The sequence below is a fragment of the Sus scrofa genome, chromosome 14 (assembly GCF_000003025.6).
Source record: "Sus scrofa isolate TJ Tabasco breed Duroc chromosome 14, Sscrofa11.1, whole genome shotgun sequence".
Taxonomy (NCBI): Eukaryota; Metazoa; Chordata; class Mammalia; order Artiodactyla; family Suidae; genus Sus; species Sus scrofa.
The window spans coordinates 13,007,044-13,029,998 of NC_010456.5; the positions used below are offsets into that span (position 1 = coordinate 13,007,044).

At 38.5% G+C, this 22,955-nt stretch overlaps 1 protein-coding gene across 1 annotated transcript in view; it reads right to left on the reverse strand.

The window, feature by feature from the left end:
* KIF13B (kinesin family member 13B) overlaps positions 1-22,955 on the reverse strand; it is a 186,829-nt gene that overhangs the window by 93,429 nt on the left and 70,445 nt on the right. The window contains 9 exon segments of the mRNA XM_021072406.1: positions 116-226; positions 1,490-1,702; positions 8,507-8,618; positions 10,204-10,316; positions 12,635-12,666; positions 12,669-12,768; positions 16,662-16,749; positions 20,016-20,196; positions 21,290-21,382. Of these exon segments, the coding sequence (XP_020928065.1) occupies positions 116-226; positions 1,490-1,702; positions 8,507-8,618; positions 10,204-10,316; positions 12,635-12,666; positions 12,669-12,768; positions 16,662-16,749; positions 20,016-20,196; positions 21,290-21,382 (1,043 nt within the window).

Consider the following 22,955-nt stretch of genomic DNA (forward strand, 5'->3'; position numbering starts at 1 on the left):
GCGCTACGTTTACCATCTTCAAAACTGATAATCAAAAAAGAACCACAAACACGCTCAGAGCTGCGCTGCGCCAACTACCACGAGGTTCCTCTCTCCTGAGGCAGGAAGCACGAACCTGGGCAATCTCCTCGGTTTTCCTTAACTTCTCCTCCCAGGTCACAGTCATTTCCTGGATTAGCTTCTCTGACTCTTCCAGCCGGTCCTTCAGCTCTGGAGATTTCATTGCCTATAAGCAAAATGTTTATTTCATTAAATGTCTACGCAACGCCCTGAGAAAAGAATCAGCTAAACCCAGGAGGACGAGAGGAATAGCCTGGCCCCCTCAGCCACAGCTTGCTGAGGCCCCTGACTGCCCGAGACATAAGGACCATTGTCGACTCCAGCATCCAGACTGTGTGGGTCCCCTAGTCTCACCCAGTCATCTCATGGGCTTGAAAGGTAGATGTGACTTTTCCTTTTTCTCTAACCTGTTGCTACTATGAGAACTAATTACATTTATGGAGATAAAAAGTTCAAGCTATAAGCTCACATGCCAATTGATTCTAGTCTTTACTGATGGCTGTGGATATTTACTCAAGTATACGCAGACTAAATTTGCACATGTTGCAAACTGGATGGGGTGCTACTGACACCAGGAAGACAGAACCAAAATTTCAAAGAAATCTTGATAAACTATAAAATTATTCCTGTTATGATTCAACAGGGAAAAATACAATCAAGATAACTGCTTATACTTTGTAATTTACTGATTTACTACCCGAAAATGGTCATGAGAAAGAAGAGGGCTTACTATGGTCCCAAGCCCAGGAAAGAGTCTCACAGTGCTGGGAACTCGTAGGAACAGAAACGCTAATTAAAGTAGCATCGTATTCCACTTTTGATTAAAGAGTAAGTATTTGATTTGCGGTTAGAATTGTGTAGGTTTGAAATTCAGTAATAGAACATAAACATCATACATTATAAAATGTACAAAGGACAGTGAAAACAGAGCACTGTAATTAACCTAGAACATGGAAAAACCAGATTATTATGGTGTATAAGAATGCCTTAAGATTTCTATTCTGACTTCAACCCACGAACATATGATACAACAAAAATCTGTTTGAGTCCTCTTCCCATTGGTCTGTGCCTACTTGCCACCATTTGCTGCACTAATATGAAGTTGTACCTATTTTGTTTCAAGTGTCTCTCTCTCTCCCTTCTACTATATGTCTTCTCTTGCCTGCTGCCTATACTGTGGAAAGAAACATTTCCTCAATTCTCTTTATTTTTTCCTCCTATTCAATACCTTTACACCTGTAAAAACTAACTAAATTTCAGCCATGACAATTTATTTGTCTTCCTTTATTACTCACCTCAAGTTTCTCTTCCTATAGGAAATTCAAAAATTATAACTGGAGTACTTACGGAGCTGGGAGGAGAAAATTGAAGTTCTAGCTTTGCTAGACTTTTCTAGACCCATACAGTGTTGCTCAGCTGTGCCTTATACCTCTGCTTTGGTCAGTTGCTCACGGAGCTTTTCTACTTCCTCCCGAAGCTCCCGGATAATTCGTGCATTGGGATCTTCATTCACCACAGCATGGTTCACGATGTTCTTGGCACGATCCGCATACCTCAGGGTTGAAAGGGTTTCGTCATAGTTGTCAGCTGCTGGACTCACAGTAGCCACCATGGCTGTCTTGCTGTTACCCCCAAGACTGTCCTAAAGGAGAAAAGAAATTGACTAGCATTTTACAGTTGGGCTAAGGCATCATATAGGAAGGCTGGAAGTCAGAAATGATGAGATAATCCCCCAAGGTCAAATACATGTTTCAGGACAAAGCCAGAATTAAATACAGATATACTGACATCAAGAACCATGCGCTTTCTTCTCTGGCAAGCTACTTTGTTTGCTAGGGGGCGCTTTGGTTTTTGCGAAAGAACAGGGAAATACAATGAAGCCCACTTTAATTTTAGTTTAATAAAAATTAATTCTAGTCAATTTGTCCCCTTTTAATGGGCAACATGATAGTATAAGACAGCCCATAATAAAAAAGGATGATTTCTTAAATGCCTACAAAATCTCCCTTGGAAAAACTGAACAACCGTAATACTATTTGGTCAAAGAGTGAATACCTGCAATCCAGTCCATAACACCATGTACTTGGAGGTTTCTGTAAAGCCTAAATAATGGCTCAGAAAAGTGGTGCTGTTACAAGCTATCAAGCACCTTGTAAATTTTTTAAAACATAAGGTACAATTACAGTCTTAAAAAACAAAAGAAACATTGAAGGTACTTCATTTTATTTCCTCTGACAGCTCTTCAGAAACTACTAAAACAGGCTTCAAGTTCTACACAACCACTTCTAGAGTTCAGACAAGGGGCTGAAAAAAGACATTCATCTCCATTATACAAAACCACTAAATGGGCTTCAGGATGGGATCCAACAAATTTTCAAAAATGGCTTTCCCTTGAGAACATTAAAAATAACAAGATAAAACTCAGAATTACAAAACGGGACTTGGGAAATCAAGTCTATGCCACACCATTTCACCACACAAAGGCTGTATGAAATCCAGCCATGGCAGGTGGCCCCAGGGATCCGATCCTCCTGGAATTCATACCCCTATGTCTTCCCTTCCCTTGACTGTGGGCAGGACTTGCTGATCTGCCTCTAAGTAAGAGAATACAGACATGATGGCATGCCACGTGTGAAATTCGATTACACAAGAATGGCTTTTGTTGTGGGTGTTCACTCTGACGCTGAGCGGAACCACTGCCATGAGGTGAGGCAGCCTTGGGAAGAGACCACAGGAGTGAGTTTGGACACACATCTACTAAAGCCTGCCAACCAGCACTTAGGGGTGCATATCCAACACCCACAGCCTGGCCAAGGCTAGAGCCATGAGAGACCCACTTAGGACCACTTAGGCCACACCCAGAATCCTGATCCAGAGAAACTATGAGATAACAAATGATGGCTGTTCCCAGCTGTTAAATTTTTGGGTCCACCTGTTATACAGCTATAGATAACTACTAATACATCATCCTATGATGAGACCTACCCTGAAGAATAGATTCAACAGCCCCTTTCAGTAGTAGAATAGCAGTGAATTGTAGGTTCACAATATTAGACAGATCACCCAAACAGGTCAGTAATGAGGCATTCATTAGATCACAAGAAAGCCAACTCTATCTTTGGGCAACATTAACCAATACAAAATTCTTACTTTTGAAGCTATGAAGTTTTTCCAGTATCAGTATATCTAAAATTTATTTGATTATCTGTGATTTATACAACTTTTGTGCATATACTATTTAGTCCTTAGTCTCTTTGAACTGGATTATTAGAATCCTCATTTGACCAATGAAAGACCAGAGGTGTGTTCTAACTAAGGAGGTTAAATACCCTGCCTAAAGATCCAGAATTAGTAAATTAAAAACATTCTAGCCTGAGATTCTACTCTCCAGTCCAATATGATTTCCACTCCCCCAAAGCTACCCATACTAGCATGGTAACAAAATAACACCTGGCAACACAGAGAGAGTTCAGACCTGACACCTTTCCAAATTGTTTTGTCCTCATGCCAGAAACAAGATAAGTCCCTGGATATTACTAACAGTTCAATGTAACACAAACGATATATCCACTTAATCATCCATTACCAAAAATTTGGTTTTCCACAGAAAATATAGCTAAGATAGTTATATATTTGAAGGAAATACTCTTCAATGCATGAAAAAGGAAGGGAGTATAAGTAATCTGGGCTTTTAAGAAGCAAAGGTGATTTCTGTAAAGCCTGGATGATTGCCTGCTTCACTCCGCTTCTAGACACTGATTTCACATTGCCGGTGCTCAGCTTTGGCAACTTCCAGAAAAATGTCAGGAAGAATCCCATGCATGCTAATGAAATTCAAATGTTATATACCAAGATCACAGGAATTACATTTCAGATTGGAATTCAGTTCACTAGCGACACCATGGTGCAGCACCGCCCTTCCAGAATCACGGCATTCTCCTAGCCCACACGAACAGCAAATGTTATTGGGTAAAAGGCGATTTGTAACAATAACTACCAAAGGAGAAAAGTATGCATATTGTGCTTCAATTTGTGCTGAGAAAAGGAAACTTGGCAAACAACAATACTTGATATTTTAAAAAGCCCTTGTACATGAGCAACAATATGCTTATATTCAAAAATGGCCTCATGCCATTAGCAAAAAGGAAACAGCAAGAAAAGAACTGGCACTCATTCAAGGAGAAAATATAATGCTTCTTGTTTACGCTTTAATTGTTTAATTAGGCAAATCAGATGAGCCTTGTTTCTAACGCGGCAACTGCAAATTAAATGGGCACAAGAATGAAACTTAATTTCCGAAGTCAGAATTTTTAAAGCTGAAAGGACTCTTTGAAGTTACCTAATCAAATTATTTCATTTTACAGAGAAGAAAATGAGACCCAGGAAGACTGACAGAACTTAACAAAGGTCATAATGCTAGTTCAGAGCAGAGTTGAAATTATTCATTCATTCATCTCTTCATAGAGTTTACCATCTAGAGGGCAATGCTGGTGGGCAAATACTGTATGATAAGAACTAAAGCAGGGATAAAGACACATGGTCTGGGAAAACAGAAAAAAAACAAACAAAACAAAACAGAAAGCCCAGTCTTGAAAGTTTAGGAAAGACTCCCAGAGAAAGTAACATCTGACACCTAAAGATGAAAAGGCATCACCCACGTAAAGGGGATGGAGGTGGGAAGTAGGAAGAGGGATTGAAGAAAGCCGTAAGAAAGTTCCTAGCAGAGTCAAAAGCCAAGTCCTAGAAGTAAGAGTACTCATTGCTCAGCTAGCACTGATAATGTCAAGAAGCAAAGATTGAACAATGACAAGTATGGAGGGGCCTGGTAAACCACAAGTCTTTAAAGAATTTGGACTATATCGTAAGGGCCTCTGGAGAGTTACTGAAGAGATTTATGTTTAAGAAGAGCATTAGTTTAGACAGACAGCAACCTAACTCTCAAGTATGGAATGGAAAGCTCAAGAAAGATGTTTCGATCACCCAGGCAACAGAAGAAGCCTTCATTATTCATTAGGTAAGTGGAAGTAAGAAGGCAAAAAAGTAGATGAACTCAAAAGATGTTCATTATCTGAGCATTCATTACCAGAAGTTATTTAATGTTAAGAGACTTATATTCAGAAAGTTATAGAGAGAAGCAAAAATCACCTTAATATGAAATAGTTCTCCAATGACCAAATGCATCACCCTCCCTGAGAGAAGAGCACTTCTGTCTATCTCCCACCAAATCACCAAGTGTGATGAGTTTCTCTGACTTGAGATGTTGGAACATCAAATGCACAATAATAATGCAAAAAACAAAACTTACAAAGAAAGTGCAAATCTTATAAAGGGTGAGCAGTTTTATGAATTTAATAAAAGTTATACTATAATAGTACCAATTCAAACAAGAATCAGGGAGAGTTAAACTAATTAAGAATGAAAGAAGGAAAAATCAACAAGGACATAAAAGGCACTTCAAAGGAGAATTATTTGCCTATCAATGGATCCCAAGAGGCTTTGGGAAAAACTGTTTAAACCATGCAATATGTTTTACAAAAATGCCCCTACTTATAATCTTGCTACAAAAGTAAAACATGGTAAAGAAGGTCACGTAGTGTTTCACGGAAAATATGACAAAAATCAAGGAAAACTATTATTTTTTTAGGATAAGAATTAACACAGAGAAGTTACAATTAGAGCCCAATTTTATTAAACAGAAGAGATAACCTGAGCTTTTTAACAATTGTTTAGTTTTATTCTTCAAGTTCAAGTATATTCAACAGTTTCTATCATTATTTGGTAAAAGCAAAGTGCCTCTATTTCTTTTCTTTCTTTCTTTCTTTTTTTTTTTTTTTTTTTTTTTTCCTTTTTAGGGCTGTACCTGCAACATATGGAAGTTCCTGGGCTAGGGCTCAAGTTGGAGCTGTGGCCATTGGCCACTGGCCACAGCCACAGCCACGGCCACAGCACGTCAGATCCGAGCAACCAATTGAGACCTATGCAACCAACGCCACAGCTTTCAGCAAGGCTGGATCCTTAAAAGGCCAGGGATCAAACCCACAGCCTCACAGAGACTACGTCACATTCTTAATCCACTGAGCCACAATAGGGACTGTGGTGCTTCTATTTCTGATGAAAAGAAACCTTTGGTAAGAAGAGCACAGCTAAGCACAAGAAGATGGACAGTAAAGCCAGCTCTGGATTCAAATTTTGGTTCTAGCACTTGCTGTTTGTTCTGTGTTCACAGACGCATCTGTAATACAGCAACACCAGCATCTGCCCTCCAATGAGGAAGGTGATAAAGCCCATGAAGCAATTTGCATGGTACCTGATGTTCCTAAACCAACTTCTCCTGGCCTCCAGCCTACTCGACAGTCACTCAATAGCTAACCGAGGCCATTTTAACTCTGTCAATTAACTTCACAAAAGATATTTCTTGGAGTTCCTGTCATGACGCATCAGAAATTAATCCGACTAGGAACCATGAGGTTGCAGGTTCGATCCCTGGCCTTGTTCATTGTGTCAAGGATCCGGTGTTGCCATGGGCTGTGATGTAGGTCACAGACATGGCTCGGATCTGGAATGGCTGTGGCTGTGGTGCAGGCCCGCAGCTACAGCTCCGATTAGACCCCTAGCCTGGGAAGCTCCATATGCCACGGGAGCGGCCCAAGAAATAGCAACAACAACAACAACAAAAGACAAAAAAAAAAAAATGTTTTATAATAGTATCCCTTTAATTCAAGAGTTATTTATGGGTGGTTTTTAATCATCATTTTTTGTTTGTTTATCCTTTTATTTCAAATTTCTACTTGTATTGCATTTTGGCCAAGTAATAAGTAACCTACCTGATTTTCTACTGTGGAAAATTTTACTTACTAAAAGCTTGCTCAAATGGTATGCAGAGCTTTAGAAAGTAAAGTTGAATACTACCAACCCTTTGATGGAGTGTAGAAACTAAGAGAAAACCTTACTTCCCCAACAAACACAGTTTTCTAAACATGTTATGGAGTAACTCCAAAGCTGTGTCCTCTACCAAGCTGCCTATGCTTCACTTATCTTTATATTCTCAACCTCTAGCTCAATGAGTAACAGGTATTCTATGAATACATTTTTTTTTCACCTATGGCACGTGGAAGTTTCAGGGCCAGGGATCGAACCTAAGCCACTGTGGTGACAATGCCGATCCCTAACCTGTTGCACCACAGGAGAAGTCCAATAAATTTTTTTTTCTTGCTTTTTAGGGCTCCACCTGTGGCATATATAAGTTCCCAGGCTAGGGGCTGAATACTGTAGCTGCCAGCCTACACCACAGCCACAGCCACAGCAACGTGGAATCCGAGCCACGTCTTTGACCTACACCACAGCTCAGGGCAATGCTGGATCCCCAAACCACTGAGCGAGGCCAGGGATTGGACCTGCATCCTCATGGATATTAGTCGGATTCGCTGCTGCTGTGCCACAATACAAACTCTATAAATTATTGATCGATGAGAAAATAAGCTATCACAAAATTAAATAGGACTCAAAATTATTTTTCCATTTAAAAAAAATTAAGAGCATTAGGTAAAATATATTGTTCTAGGTTGGAAACTTTAAAAGGAGTTAAACTGTCACTAGATTTTACATCCTCTAATTCCCAGTGCCAATCCGCCACACCAACTTTACCAAGACTAAAGGTAATCTTGAAGACTGGAAGAAACCTGGAAATAGTTTCTCTCTCTCTTCATCAAACTCCTAGTACATGTCATTTCCTTCTCTCTCATGGCATCACCAATTGTGTCATGGTATTATGTGGACATCTCTCTCTCTTACTAGGCTCTGAGTGATTACAGGGCAAGGAGTCTTGCATTTCTTTACATTCTCCTCTCAGCACTTCATACAGTTTTCTTCTTCTCATTGCCACTTATCTCATTCATGCTAAATCAATTAACCAATGAATGACCATGTGTTCTATCTACTCTGTAGAAGCAACGCTGACTAGTTATGCTGCAAGCCCCACGGGAAGTCCCATGTGCCCTACTCTGTATCCTTAAACAATACCCTTAAGAAGCTGAAAGCAAATTTAAATGATCATGAATAGTCTTGAACTGAAAGAAATAAACAAGGTCCAAAATGTCAGTTAAACAAAAGGAGATTGTGAGAAGGATGGAGCAGTCCAGCTGGGGCTGGAAGACAATGGAAACTCCTTTCCTATGACTCGCTCAGCTTTCAGATTAGGCTAGTTCCTTATTCTAGTCTCCAAAATCTCAGCATGCCCCCAAATTCCACTGATTCCAGGTTTTGGTGAAATAGAGAGAAACCAATGCTTAATCCATTAAAACTATGACAATCATGTAAGAGTCCAATGATTATAAATTTGAACACCAATACAGGAAATATAATTGGGAGAAATTAATAGTCTACTCTTTATTCTTCCTTTTTGCCAACCACCAAGAGCATCCCAGAAAGGGGGTAAAAAAAAACTTACTTTGAGCAGCCAAGTGAGAACTGAGTCACGATATGGAACAAATTTATTCTTGCTTTTGCCAGCACCCTGATCCGCTAGGGCTGAGATAACCAGACCGAGGGTTGTGAGGGACCTGCATGGTGCAACAAACCATAATAATCGTAAAAACTTGAGCATATCAAATGTCACATTTTAGCACAAGATTGACTATCCAGATGCCTTTGTACCCATATGAGAACAGCACTGCTGTCAGCATTTTGCTGCTCAGGTTAAAAAAAAAAACATACAGTCTAAAAAAAAAAAAAAAAACAGTCTAAAAGCTGATATCCCTCTAATACTATTATAAGTTATAAAATTGATTTGTTTTTTTGTTTTTGTTAAAAAAAAAAAAGTACGCTACAAACCATGAGGTCAGGATAATGACACAAACACCACTTATCTTTAAGAAAGGAGGTCACAGACATAATACAATTAAATAAAACATAGCACAAAAAAAGGCCAGACCCTTCACATAAATATATGATAGCACCATGTCTGAATAATGGTGTTCTATGACCCCAAGTTGGTTACTCCTGACTCCTTGCTGTGTTCTCCTGGGAACCACAAGGACAGAAAAGATTCCTGCCCACAAGGAGCTAACAATTTAGCTTAAGGTAAGAAAATACAATCATATAAAGAATGTGGTGCACAAAATATTACTTTATAAAGCCCAAGCTTCCTTGAATAAATAAGCACCACAGCGGTCATAAAGAGAAAGCTTGGGAGCTCCCACTGTGGCTCAGCAGGTTACGAACCTGACTAGTATCCATGAGGATTTGGGTTTGATCTCTGGCCTCACTCAGTGGGTTAAGGATCCAGCATTACCATGAGCTGTGGTGTAAGTCGAAGATACAGCTCAGATTCCACGTTGCTGTGGTTATGGTATAGGCTGGCAGCTGCAGCTCAGATTAGCCTGGGAACTTCCATATGCTGTAAATGTGGCCCTAAAAAGCATTTAAAAATGAGAGAGAGAGAAAGAGAGAGGGAAAGCTCAATGTGGTTAGTATACATGTTGTTTGTTCAGACAGTGACACCCACACCAAGATCCACAGCTGGCCTCTGATAGTCCGATTATCTTTGCTCTTTTCCATAGCTGAGACTAGTGGCTCTCAACTGGAGGGTGACCGTGTCCCCGCAGGCAGCAGCTGGCACTGTCTGGTGATATTTGGGTTGTCACAACTCAGGGTCAGGGAGAGAAGTGGCAGGTCCTGCCACTATCTAGTGGGTAGAGGTCAGGGATGCCACTCAACATCCTACAGTGCATAGGACCACTCCCTGGGACAAAGAATTCCCTAGCCCCAAACCTCAATAGGGCTGCATTTAAGAAACCTTTGACTTGACCAAATCTCTGCTCCTCAGTCAGGCCGAGCAGACATCGCAACAAAACATAAAATGGGCTTGGGCCCTTAAAGATAGATATATGAAAAAAATTCTAAACTATTTATTCTATATAGCCTCAGTTGTTCCAGAATCCTACTCTTTGGCATGTGAAGTTCTTGGGCCAGGGATGGAACCTGTGCCTCAGCAGCGACACGAGGCAGACAGTAACAATGCTGGATCCTTAACTCTCTGGGCCAAAAGAGAACTCCGAAGAATCCTATTCTTTTAATAACTAAAGACATTTCCCCATCTGGCCATAAAGTCAATAAAACCACAGAGGCAGCTTCTGGCAAACATACTTGTTGATGTTGCTGCCCTCCTTCAGCCTGTCACCTGCCGCTCCTGTTTTCGTGGCTCGCTCGCTGCCAGCTAAGTCAACCAAGCTCAGCTTGCCCACTTTCTCTCCAGATGTCTAGGAAGCAAACAGACAAATGCCAACAAAAAGTTAAAGAATACAGCAAGTGATATATCCCCATCGAATGAGTTTGTTATCTACATTCTTTATTTAAAAAGCATATACTGTTACTTTAAAAGTAGTGTGTGCTGTTACAAACTAAGAAAAGTGTAAGAAAACTATTCAGTTCAGTAGCAGATACACACAAAATGACACACAACTACCAATCCAGACAGAAAATTATATCAGAAAAATGGTGCTCCCCCAAAATGGTACATCCCAAAGGGAACTCAAAATTTTCATAGAGAAGAGTTCCCGTCATGGCTCAGCAGAAACTAACTGACTAGCATCTATGAGAATGCAGGTTCAATCCCTGGCCTCACTCGGTGGGTTAAGGATCCGGTGTTGCCATGAACTGTGGTGTAGGTCGCAAACATGGCTCGGATCTGGCATTGCTGTGGCTGTGGTGTAGGCCAGCAGCTACAGCTCCAATTCGACCCCCAGCCTGGGAACCTACATATGCCACGGGTGCAGACCTAAAAAAAGAAAAAAAATTTTCATAGAGACGTAAACAAAATGCTATTTATAAGGTATTGATTTTAATATATCAAACCATGCTTTAAATTTCACATTTATTTACCAATAATCCTGAGGGAAAACATTTGCATTTCTTACCATATAAAAAAATCTTGACTTTTATACGACAGAAGGATCCCTCAAAACCCAATGCTTTCTAAAATTTTTCACATTATTCATGATCCCTTGTTCTAATTTCAGACATTAAATTTACATACTTTTCTAATTAAGATATCATATACACTGACATTTTCTTTTACCAAAAATGTTCTATTATTAAATCACACACATAACATATACTTCAGCAGCAATATAAGAAATGCAGGAAAGCAATGCCTTAATCTATAGACTGGGTATTTTTTTAAAAACTTTCCTTTAAAATATACATTTGTATTATTTCCAGACATAAACACAGTGCTAACAAAAGGACATTCAGCCTCCCAAGTCAAAAGTACTTTTGGTTTAAAAAAAGCTGGTATGTTTTTTGTTTTATGCTGAAAAGGAAACAGAAAACAAAGGACTTTTTGTTATACTAATTTTGCTATGATGGTAAAAGAAGAAAAATACGCTTTCAGCAAATGAAAATCTTGCCAAAATATAGTGCTTTGCCAGGGTGATCATTTTAGCTTCTGGTATCTGAAATTGATTCACTAGAGGATAGTAATAAAACAAGCAAAAATTCACATAAAAAGTAAGAGGGAAAACACAAACGTATGAGTCAACACAGAAGTTTTCACAAGCACAAACATCTCTGGCTCTGTTTACGCTTCATAAGCTTCAAGAACAAATGCTCAAAAACTGATTCTACAAATCTAGCACTCTTCTAGTCCAAGTTCCCCAACACAACTTATTTCCCTTTTTTTTTCTTTTTTGGCCGCACCTGCGGCATATGGAAGTTCCCAGGCTAGGGGTTGAGCCACAGCCACTGTAGAAGCAACACCAAGTAGTTATATTGTGAGCCACACGGGAAGTCCACAACTTATTTCTTCTAATACTGAGCTACAGAAGGTAATACTTCAAAAGAAACTCCTCTAAATCAGCTAGAATATTATGAGCTTACACAGTTTTGACTTTAAAGCTCAAAAAAAAATGCCGTGGCCGAGACTGTGGGCCATCAGTTTGTACAACTTCTGTTCCAACTTCCCTTAACTGAAGAGTTAAAAGTTACATCTTTCAGACTCTTTTGCAGCAAGGTTCAGAAAGTGACTTAGGTTCTGTCAATCAGTTATATTTGGTTAAGATTTAGAAAGCAGACACAAAGTGGAGGTCATCCCTCTAGCCCATTTTGGCTTTTTCCTGCTGGGAAGCAGGAGCATGGATATAGGATTTTTCCTAAAAGAGTGTCCCAGCTCACATTCTCCAACTTCCAGGGCTCTAAGAGACAGCCTCACTGAATTCCTATGTCCTGGATCACAGCTCTGGAGTGTATCTGGAACTCACAGCTTGGAGGGCGGCCTAGAGATAGGACCATTCTCGCTGGAGGAGATCTGTGCTGTTCTGGAGGGTATTCCTAGAGAATTAGTCTAGAAGCCACTCCTCAAAAGGTATTTCAACAACTTTGTAATCATCCAGTTCCCTCCATCAAGTCTCTTTCTGTTTATCTAGAGTGGCTTCTGTTTCTTATCCTGAGTCCTAACTAATACACATGTCTGGCTAAGACTTTAAGTCATCTGACACCTGAAGGGAGTAAGGTAAACCATGATCCACTCTAGAAACTTAAAAAAAAAAAAAAAAAAAGGCTCACATATCTGAATACCTACCCCAGACTTCACATCATATAAAGTGTGTGTGAGGTGATCTTAAAGACTGCGTGAGACCGGCTGCTCTCCTCGTTCATGTTGGTTGCAGCCACAGTACGGGATTTGTTACCCTCCGACATCAATGACTCGATATCCTAAGTAGAAATAAGGCACAGACACACATTTAGTTACCCAATAAACATTAAAACTCTGCTATACTATGAAATGCATTCCAAGTTTCACTACTTAGTCAACCACATTTGGAGCTGACATTCTGTTCTTCAGTGAACATCAAGCCCCATAGAGTACCACAGCCATACTCTCTCTGAAAATGCCAATAAAATATGTTGTTTGCTGTAAATGTAGACTAAAGTGGCAGCTCTGACCAAGTTAGAAAAGTTTAGAAGCTACATGTTGAGCCACACAAGACGGACAAATACACCATGCCAATGCTCATCTAATTTAGAAACTTGAAAAAAAAACTTAGTTTCTTTACTTACAGCAATAGAAACAAGAGAAGTTAATTATTAGATCAAATTAGATTATATGAATAAACAGCAAAAAAAAATAATAATAATAATTTTCAACCCCTTCATGCAGGAATAGCATTATATAACCACACTGGTATATATCTTATCAGACCTGTTTTTAAAAAATGAGAACACCAAGAGACTAATTTTACGCACAGATGTATTACTTCATTGCCATTATAGCTAAAAAGCAGAGAGCATGATACACTTGAAAGATCAAGGGCTCTTTGTCGTTTTCAATGTAAAAAGCTCTAAAGTAGTTACTTAAGCAATCTTAAATTTAGTTTTATAAATAACAATAGAGCTATAACATCATCTACCTTACAAGGATTTTACTGAGGAAAAAGAAAAACACACTTGTGAGAGAGGCTACCAGTTGCTTCCTTTCATCCCGTCTCCTCTTCTTTCTAGTAAATGACTTCATATTTTTTTTAATTGAAGTATAAATGATTTACAATATTGTGTTAGTTTCAGGTGTATAGCAAAGTGATTCAAATATGTGTGTGTGTAGTGACTCAGATTATATATATGTATATATGTGTATATATATAAGTATATGTGTGTGTGTATATATATTCCTTTTCAGATTCTTTTCCCTTATAGGTTATTACAAAATACTGAGTATAGTTCCCTGAGCTATATAGTAGGTCCTTGTTGGTTATCTATTTTGCAAATAGGTATATGTACATGCTAATTCCAAACTGCTGATTTATCCCTCCCCAGCTTTCCCCTTTGGTAAAGTTTGTTTTCTATATCTGCGGATCAATTTCTGTTTTGTATACAAGTTCATTTTTATCTTTTTTTTTTTTTTAAGATTCCACATATAAACAATATCATATATTTGTCTGACTGGCTTACTTCACTTGGTATGATAATCTCTAGGTCCATGCATGTTGCTGCAAATGGCATTATTTCATTCTTTTTTAGGGCTAATATTCCAGGTGTGCGTGTGCGTACATGCGCACACATGAGCACATATGCACACACCATCTTCTTGATCCATTCCTCTGCTGATGGACATTCAGGCTGCTTCCCTATCTTTGCTATTGTGAATAGTGCTGCTATGAACATTAGGTTGCCTGTATCTTTTTGAATTAGAGTTTTTGTCTTTTCCAGATATATGGCTAGGGGTGGGATTTGCCAGATCATGTAGTAACTCTATCTTCAGTTTTTTAAGGAACCTCCATACTGCTCTCCATAGTGCCTCCACCAATTTACATTCCCACCAACAGTGTAGTAGGGAAAGGACCCCATCTTCAGTTGAGCACACTGCAGCTGAACTAAGACTACATTTCCCTGATACACTTGCAACTCAGTCAGTCCATTTAACTAAGTTTTAGCAAATGAGACAAAAAGTCATCTGGGAAGCCACATAAACAGAGTAGTCACACTATCAGATCTTGGTCCTGAGCCCATCCTGAACTATGAGAATAAGGGCATTACTACAGAGCTGGCTCTATGTGGGGAGCTGGGAGGAATCTAGCTCCTAAGAGCACCTTTGGACTCACCATGCTAGACCTCTCACCATTCATTCACTTGTCTGATATACTACAACAAGCACCTACTACAAGCAAGATACATTTTAAGATACTGAGTATAAATAATGAACAAAACAGATAATAATTCATATTCCAAAGAACTTATTTTTTTGTTGTTGTTGTTAAATGCAGCCAACTGCATTTAACAACATATATTGCATATGTTGCAAAACACTGAAAATCCAAGATTCTATTTTGCTATATAAATGAAAAATAGTAACATTTAGGGACAAATTCAATGTGATAAATAAAAAGCCTCAAAGTAAAAATATTGCAAAAAGAGGTATAAGTTGGCACCAGAAAGCAAAAAACAACAGGAAAAATTCACAATTTTCTAGCTCCTTTCCAAATCCATTTTTGATCCATTAAATCTTAGAATTCTGACATGTTACGTAAAAACTTTTTTCCTATTTAGCCTGCTTCTATTCATTGGTTCTGAATTACCTAAACATTCCTTGGTCTTTAATCTGTTACCTGTGCATAAATTCTTTATTGAGCCTTTTAATTTTTTAACAAAATGTCTTTTAATTCTTTCCAATCTCTCTGAACTTTCAAAAAACCTCTCCACTGTTGCATAAAAAAGCTCTAAAATAATCATTATTAAAATAACAATACCTAAAATGATATGATAACCTGGAGCTTTCTAAGACTTTTCTTTCACATGCATTATCTCTTCTGACCTCCTCCAGGAAGCCTTCCTGGGTACCACTCTCCTTGGACACCTACATATTCACTTAAGTTAGATACTCCTCCTCCAAACTACCACAAATCCTGAACATGCACCTCTCACTACACTTAAAAGCATATTGTTTTATGGAGTTTCTGCTGTGGCTCAGAGACAATGAACCTGACTAATATCTATGAGGATGTGGGTTTGATCCCTGGCTTTGCTCAGTGGGTTAAGAATCCAGCATTGCCATTAGCTGTGGTGTAGATGCCAGATGTAGCTTGGATCCTGCATTGCTGTGGCTGTGGTTGGCAGGTGCAGCTCTGATTCAACCCCTAGCCTGGGAACTTCCATATACCACAAGTGCGGCCCTAAAAAGCAAAAAAAAAAAAAAAAAAAGCCTATTGTTTTATAATACTTTTATAACATCTGTAAACATCCTGAGGGAATGGACCATCTCATTCATTTTTTTTTTTTCTTTACCACTCAGCAAGCACAATGTCTGGGGTATGATAGGTGTTCAATAAATGTTTACTAAACAAAGTAACTAATGTTTACTGAACAAAGTATCATTGCTCAAATGATAGAATTTGATTAATAAAAAAGGAACTAAAGAAGCTACCTCAAAAGATAAAGACAACCAAACAATTTCCATTCTAAAAATGAGGACAAAGACACTTGGTGAGACAGAGTAAATGATCCACAGTCATACAGGAGTTGTATGAGAGGACTGTCACCAGATAACATTCCCTGACTCATAATTCACTGCATATTACATCACAGCTCACCCCACCCCCTTTCCCCAGAGAGGAAAGTCTAAAGGATTCACACTAAGCAGAACTGTGAAGTCTGAAAACAAAGAGAAGTAATAACTAAAGCCAATGAGTGACCGTCTCAAATCAGAAACAGGCTTTAAATTCCAACTATTCAACTCATATATTTTATTTCATTAAATCAACAAAATCATAAGCAGTATCATTATTTTATGCACTATTGGGGAACTAAAAAATGTTGCCATTTATCATTTTAAGATATAACTGTAAGGAATATGACAATTTTAGAGCCCATAAAGTATGGGAAAAATGTGTCTCACAAGAGATGAATAGGTACGCCTTGCAATTATGTAAACCTTCTCTCAAAATTAAACTGACCTAATAGCCATAGATAGCTTTTTAATAAAGCTTTCTACAAACAGTGACTTGTTTAAGTGATGCCATCATAAATTTTTTTAATTTCAAAAAAAGATCACAAATTCAACAATCAAAAATTTTACTACAGTGAATTTTAATAGTTTACATAAAAGATGCTGTTACCTTGTAGCTTGTGACAGCCAGTTTAGAAAGTCCATCGACATAGGGTCCCAACACACTGTGCTCTCTGACTTTTAACGTTTGACGGCTTCTGCTCATTAAAAACAAAAGAAACGGTTTTTAAACAGTAACCTGTTTTTAAAAGAACTCAACAACTAAAAACAGATTCTGAATTCAACAAAGATCCCAAATAAATAAAACTAACAGACTTGATCCCAGAAGAATTTAAACCAAAATTTAAAATCTTGACTGGTAAGAAAAACTTCACAACATGGTAAAATATCACACCACTGAAAAGGGTAACCGTGGGATGTCTACCACCACAAAGAATGCAGAGTCGAAGAAATACAAACAGTCTACTTGTCAGATCACAGAATGTGGTACAAAGAGCAGAAACTCAATAAAGGTTCAACTGTGCAAAGAGGAAAACTACAGACCAATCTCAGTCATGAATAAAGATAAACAAAAATGGACAGACAAAAATAAAGACAACAGACTAAATCTAACGGTAATTTAGAAACCTAACATCAGGCTGTCCCAGGGCCGCTAGGTTGTTTTAACACTGAAGAAAAGATTCATGCCCTTTACCACAGTGACAGACTAAAGAAGAAAAAAAAAAACACAATCATTTAAAAAAAAATTAAAATGAATGAAAAAAATTCAATAAATAAATAGTCATTCATGATTAAAAATAAATAAACCTCTTACAAACAAGGAACTAATAAAACCAGTAAAGGGCACTTGCCAAAAACCTAGAAGCATGTAGTGTATTTAATGATCTCAACCAAAAAACTATTAAGAATATTGTTGATGACTGATTCTATCTCAAAAAAGCTCTTCAAAAATATAAACATTACAGGAGTTCCCATTGTGGCTCAGTGGTAATGATCCTGACTAGTATCCATGAGGACGCAGATTCGATCCCTGGCCTTGATCAGTGGGTCAAGGATCCAGCATTGCTGTGAGCTGTGGTGCAGGTTGCAGACATGGCTTGGATCTGGCATGCCATGGTTGTGGTATAAGTCAGCAGCTATAGCTCCAATATGGCCCCTAACCTGGGAACTTCCATATGCCATAGGTGCGGCCCTAAAAAGACAAAAATAAAAAATAAATAACAAAAAAATAAACATAACAATTCTAAAAAGAGAATATTTATCGATGGTGAGATTACAAGTCATTCTTGCTTTATGCAACGTGTTATCTTCTAATGATTTAGAATCTTACAGCACCCTAGGATCAACCACTGAAAACTTTACTTACTACTATAAAACTGTATATGAAGTAGGTAAGTAATATTCAACTTAGTTCTGATCTCTGGATATATTCTACTCTTTTTGCCTTCTGTTTTTCCCTTTATCTTACAGTTAGTGTATACTGCACTATCTCTTAACTAAAACATAATTACATTACTACATATAGTAGATGGTGAACTAATAAAATAGCTAGGTTTTCCCAAACACTCTTTCACTGAAAAGGGATCACCTTCAGAATTTTTAATCCATTCACTTCAGCTCTTCAGAAACACTATAAAATCCTCAAACTTTCATGGAGGAGACAACGACAGCTTAAGTTTATTGAGCACTTAGTCTGCCCCAGTAAATGGTCTAAGACCTCTGGTGTATCATCCTGGTATACCTCACAAGAGCCCTCTGAGATATTATGGAATGTTAGCATCCTCTGTTTTTAAATGAGGTCTAGAAACCATAAGGAACTTGCTTACTGGGTAACAAGTAGAAGACTTGGATCCACAACTACTAAACTATACATAAGACAAACAAAAAATTACTAAAGACTACTCGCAAATTGTAGATAGTGAAGTTCAAGCTATCTACACAAGCACCATGGAATACAAAACATGAGAATGAAGTCAGCTAAGAATTTCCGGCAAGAGTAGGCCTGGAATCTCAAAGAAAGAGATGCTTAGTGAGGTGAACATACAAGAAAAAGTATTCAAGGCAGAGCCAGAGAAAGTACCACGCGCAGCACAATATTTAGCAAGATGTGGGTACCAAGGCCACATCCTTCCTACCTCTGGGCTCCTGTTCAGCCACACTGGACAGTTGGGGCACTTTCCAAACAACTGGTGTCTCTATACCTCCATGCCTTGGCACGGGCTGTTCTCTCTGCCTGAATCACCTAACTTCCCAGAGGACAACCTCCTACTCTGCAACAAATTCATCAAGCACCCTCTGCGAATCTTCCCTTTTCTGGGCAAAGACAGTCATTCCCTCTTCTCTCTCACCTATTTTGTAGAAGACTCCTTCATAACTTAAAAGCATTGCTGCATTGATTCATAACTATTTCTTTCCAAAACTCCCACTCTGTCCACACTTCTTCCATGATGGCATGGTGCCTGGCATAGTGATCACTTGATAAACATTAAGTAAAGTTGTGTATAGAAACACTAAACGCCAATCCAATCTCATACTGGGAGGCCTGCAGATCATTATCTTTGCTAAAGAGAACAGATGCTGGTGAGGAGTTAGAAGGTTCATTTTTCCATTTTTCCCTTGATTGCATGTCATTGTCACTTACTGACTCTAAGACCATTTTTATTTGGTCATCTTCATCATCCAAACATAACCACATGTCCCGTCACTGCCCTCTGCACTTTCTATAAGCCTCAGCTCTTTCTATAAGCCTCAGCTCATGTGACTCTTTGACTTTCCAACTACTGTTCTTATACCGTAAGCCATAGGCTGTGGTTATTATCTGTTTCCTTCTCTCTATTGTTGCACTTCCTTAAAATCTGAACTCAGAACTCTGTGCAATGCACAAATTTCCTCAGATCGCTCTTCCTCATTAGCTTCAGTTATGACTTCAGCATGAGGACAGCATTTTCGAAGGCTTTCTAATATCTTTGAGTTACTTCTCTTTCAAAATCTGTGCCATAAAATGGGACTCCGTTTCCCCTCTGAGAACCATTAAAATTAACTGTTTGTAGTCCAGATTTCATTATTTCTCATTATGCTTATCCTTTACTTCATAGCCTGCAAACTGATGAGTTCCATTTAAAACTTTTTGGTTTAAAACAAACAAAACACCCTGCTTAATTAAGGATGCCAGTGATCCTGATCCTAAGTAACTTAACTATCAGGACATAATTTTTGTGGCTTTGGATATTATCTGAGAGAGGCAGTATGACCCAAACACCTGCTGTTCAACCATGCTTCCTGCTCCATCTCAGCCCAGAACCAGCTGCAAGAAGCCATTTAATGTAACTAAAAACCAATCTCAAAGACAATAACTAGATAAATAACTCTACTAAAGTTCAACAGAAAACATTTCACTTTAACCAATTTATCAAGTCTGTCTGAGTTCACAGTACCACAGCATTAAAGTCTCAAAGTCATTTACCCTTTGGGATCAAGAAGGTCTCTAACTTTTTCATTATAAATTTCCATATAGGACACTTCTACTTTAAAACTCTGCTCTTCATTTTCCTCTTTCTGGGTTCGTTCAAAAAGTCCACTGCAAAGTCTTGGGATTAATCCAGGTTGGTCAGCTGTGCCCATCATGGTGTAAGATTTTCCAGATCCTAAAAAAATGGAAATCATGGTTATTACTGTCTCCCTGAGAAGTTTAAATATATAACCCTCTTTCCATTGCTCATAATAAAACCCTGGCACTTAACAAAATGCCCCAAATAAGGAATATACCAGATATAATGATGACGCTAGTAAGTACAGAAGCTTTCCTATTGCACATACAAAAGTCAAAAGCACACATCTTTTAGGGAGAAAACAAAAACCCTCTTTGACCTTTACACTTTAAAAAATTAACTAAAATTGTGAGGTCTGAATAGTTTTCTAAAATTGAACTGGAAAGATCCATATGATGAACACTCTGTGCCTGCTCCCAACCACTAATCACAGCACCAAAAAACATATGCTATCCCTACAGGCCCCAGAGCAAATTAACTTACTACCACGACCCTTTGGCAACAGTGTAGAAATCAGAGTCATCTTTTACTGCAACATTATTTTCTCCAATATACCAAAAATACATATTCATTACAGAAAATTTAGAACACACAGAGAAAACAGAAAGGAAAAAATTAATCACTCATCATCCTAACTTAGGTACAATTCTTTCTCCTTTTTGTGATTTTATAAACATCCTTTTAATCACACAAATTGCTGCTTTTGTCACTTAACAATTTATACTACCGTAATACCTAAAACTAACACACCCCTTTTAAGGTACAAGGCCTTTTCTAAGAGTTGGACACATGTTCACTCACTCTGACAACCGTACAGAAGGTCTATAATTATCAGTGTCTCTAGAGGTGTAAGGTTCACAGCTGCCCAGGGGCAGGGGCTGGGCTGGAGATGAGCTGAATGGGCTCAGAGTCTACACTTAAAACCACTACACATACTGTCTCTTGAAAGTATCAAGCATTTTCCCACAAAGGACAGTTTTCAACTGGACAGGCTATATGATATACATACCCTTATAAAAGTGACCCCCTTCACTTTAAACAGATTTCTTTCCTATTGACCCAAGAGGTACACAAGTCAAAACACTTCTTATCAGTCATAGCTGGTAAGATGCTAGCAATAGGTATTCCTTTTGGTATTTTCCTTGTTAGGGTCCTTAAAGCTTAAAGAAACATATTATTTAACAATTACCAGTCTGTCCATAGGCAAAAATACATGCATTGTAGCCCTCAAACGCATTCTGAAGGATATTCTCCCCAAGGCACTTGAAAACATCTTCTTGACCTGAAAAAGACAGAAAAAGGGTGTTTTCAGCCAAAACTACATGTGATTTAAAAAAAAAAAAAAAACCCTCAAAAAAGCACTTTTTTCAGCTTATTTATCTACCAAACAAGATAGATAAATCTTTTTTTTTTTTTTTCTTTTGTCTTTTGTTGTTGTTGCTATTTCTTGGGCTGCTCCCGCGGCATATGGAGGTTCCCAGGCTAGGGGTTGAATCGGAGCTGTAGCCGCCAGCCTACACCACAGCTCACGGCAACGCCGGATCCTTAACCCACTGAGCAAGGCCAGGGACCGAACCCGCAACCTCATGGTTCCTAGTCGGATTCGTTAACCACTGCGCCACGACGGGAACTCCAAGATAGATAAATCTTGACAAAAAGATTAACCTTGACAAAAGCTTCCAAAGGCTTAGGTCTTTCAAGTCATTTCTAGTTAGCACATGACAGAAAACGAACAAGTTCCTGATAATATGAACCTGAATTAATAAACACTAGCCCAAAAAAGACTAATGAACTGAAAATTTTATAAACAATGATTATAAGTATCTGAAATGTATACTTGGGACCTAGGTGGCCCTAATTTCAACTATAAATTACCTAAATTCAACTCAGCCAATGCTTTATTTAGTGCAAGTTCAAAATGATAATATTTAATTACAGGGTCTACAATATCTACCAGTTAGGAGAGAGAGGAAGGTCTGGGACATTTCTTCTAACTTTCAATTACAGATACAGCTAGTAGGGTCAAATTCCCCTCCAGAGGCTAATTTAAATATGCTGATAATCAAATATGACCTTGACAAGTTGTCCAACCTCTTTGAGTCATGAATATAATATGAAAGAACTGGATGCTGTTATGTTTGTTATATTTTGAATGCTATAAATAGCATTCCATTATGCCTCACTTCCTAGTGAATTTACCAGATTAGTTCACCATCACCACACTTCCCATACTGAAGCGATCCTTAAAAGTCATCACTGGACTGGCTAGCCCCAGTTAACCTTAACTTTTTCAAATGGCTATAGTACTATTTCTCATGAGAAAAGCCAATACCATCTGACACTCAATATTGAAGAGATTGCTTAAAAAGAGGTGTTGTAAGAAGTTAGGGATAAAGGAGGTAAAAGACTGCCCTAGCTTCCTAAACCTGTAGTGAAAAGAGTCATGAGACAGTCGTCATCGAAGAGAATAAAAGAATGGAATTCCAGAGCAAATGGAGAGAGAAGATGGCACTCCTCTCTATTAAAGAGAGAAAAGGAACACTGAAAGCCTGATTTATTCAAAATCAGGAGAGGGGCTTGGATTAAACTCAAGGTTTCCTTTCCTCCTTAGCCAGCGTTCTTCTTTCATTACAAACAAGCTGCCTCTCCAGACCACATCACAGATATTGGAGGGAATCCATGTGGCTGCTGCGTGCTGTGGCCCCATGTAAGGCCCAGGGATGCATGTGAGCAAGACAACCTCAACTGTGTGCATATCATCTTATACCAACAGCAGTACACCAGGAATCCCCCATTTCCCAATCAACGTAAAAACTCTAATAGCAAAGACTGGAGGAAGTTCTCTATGCAGTTTC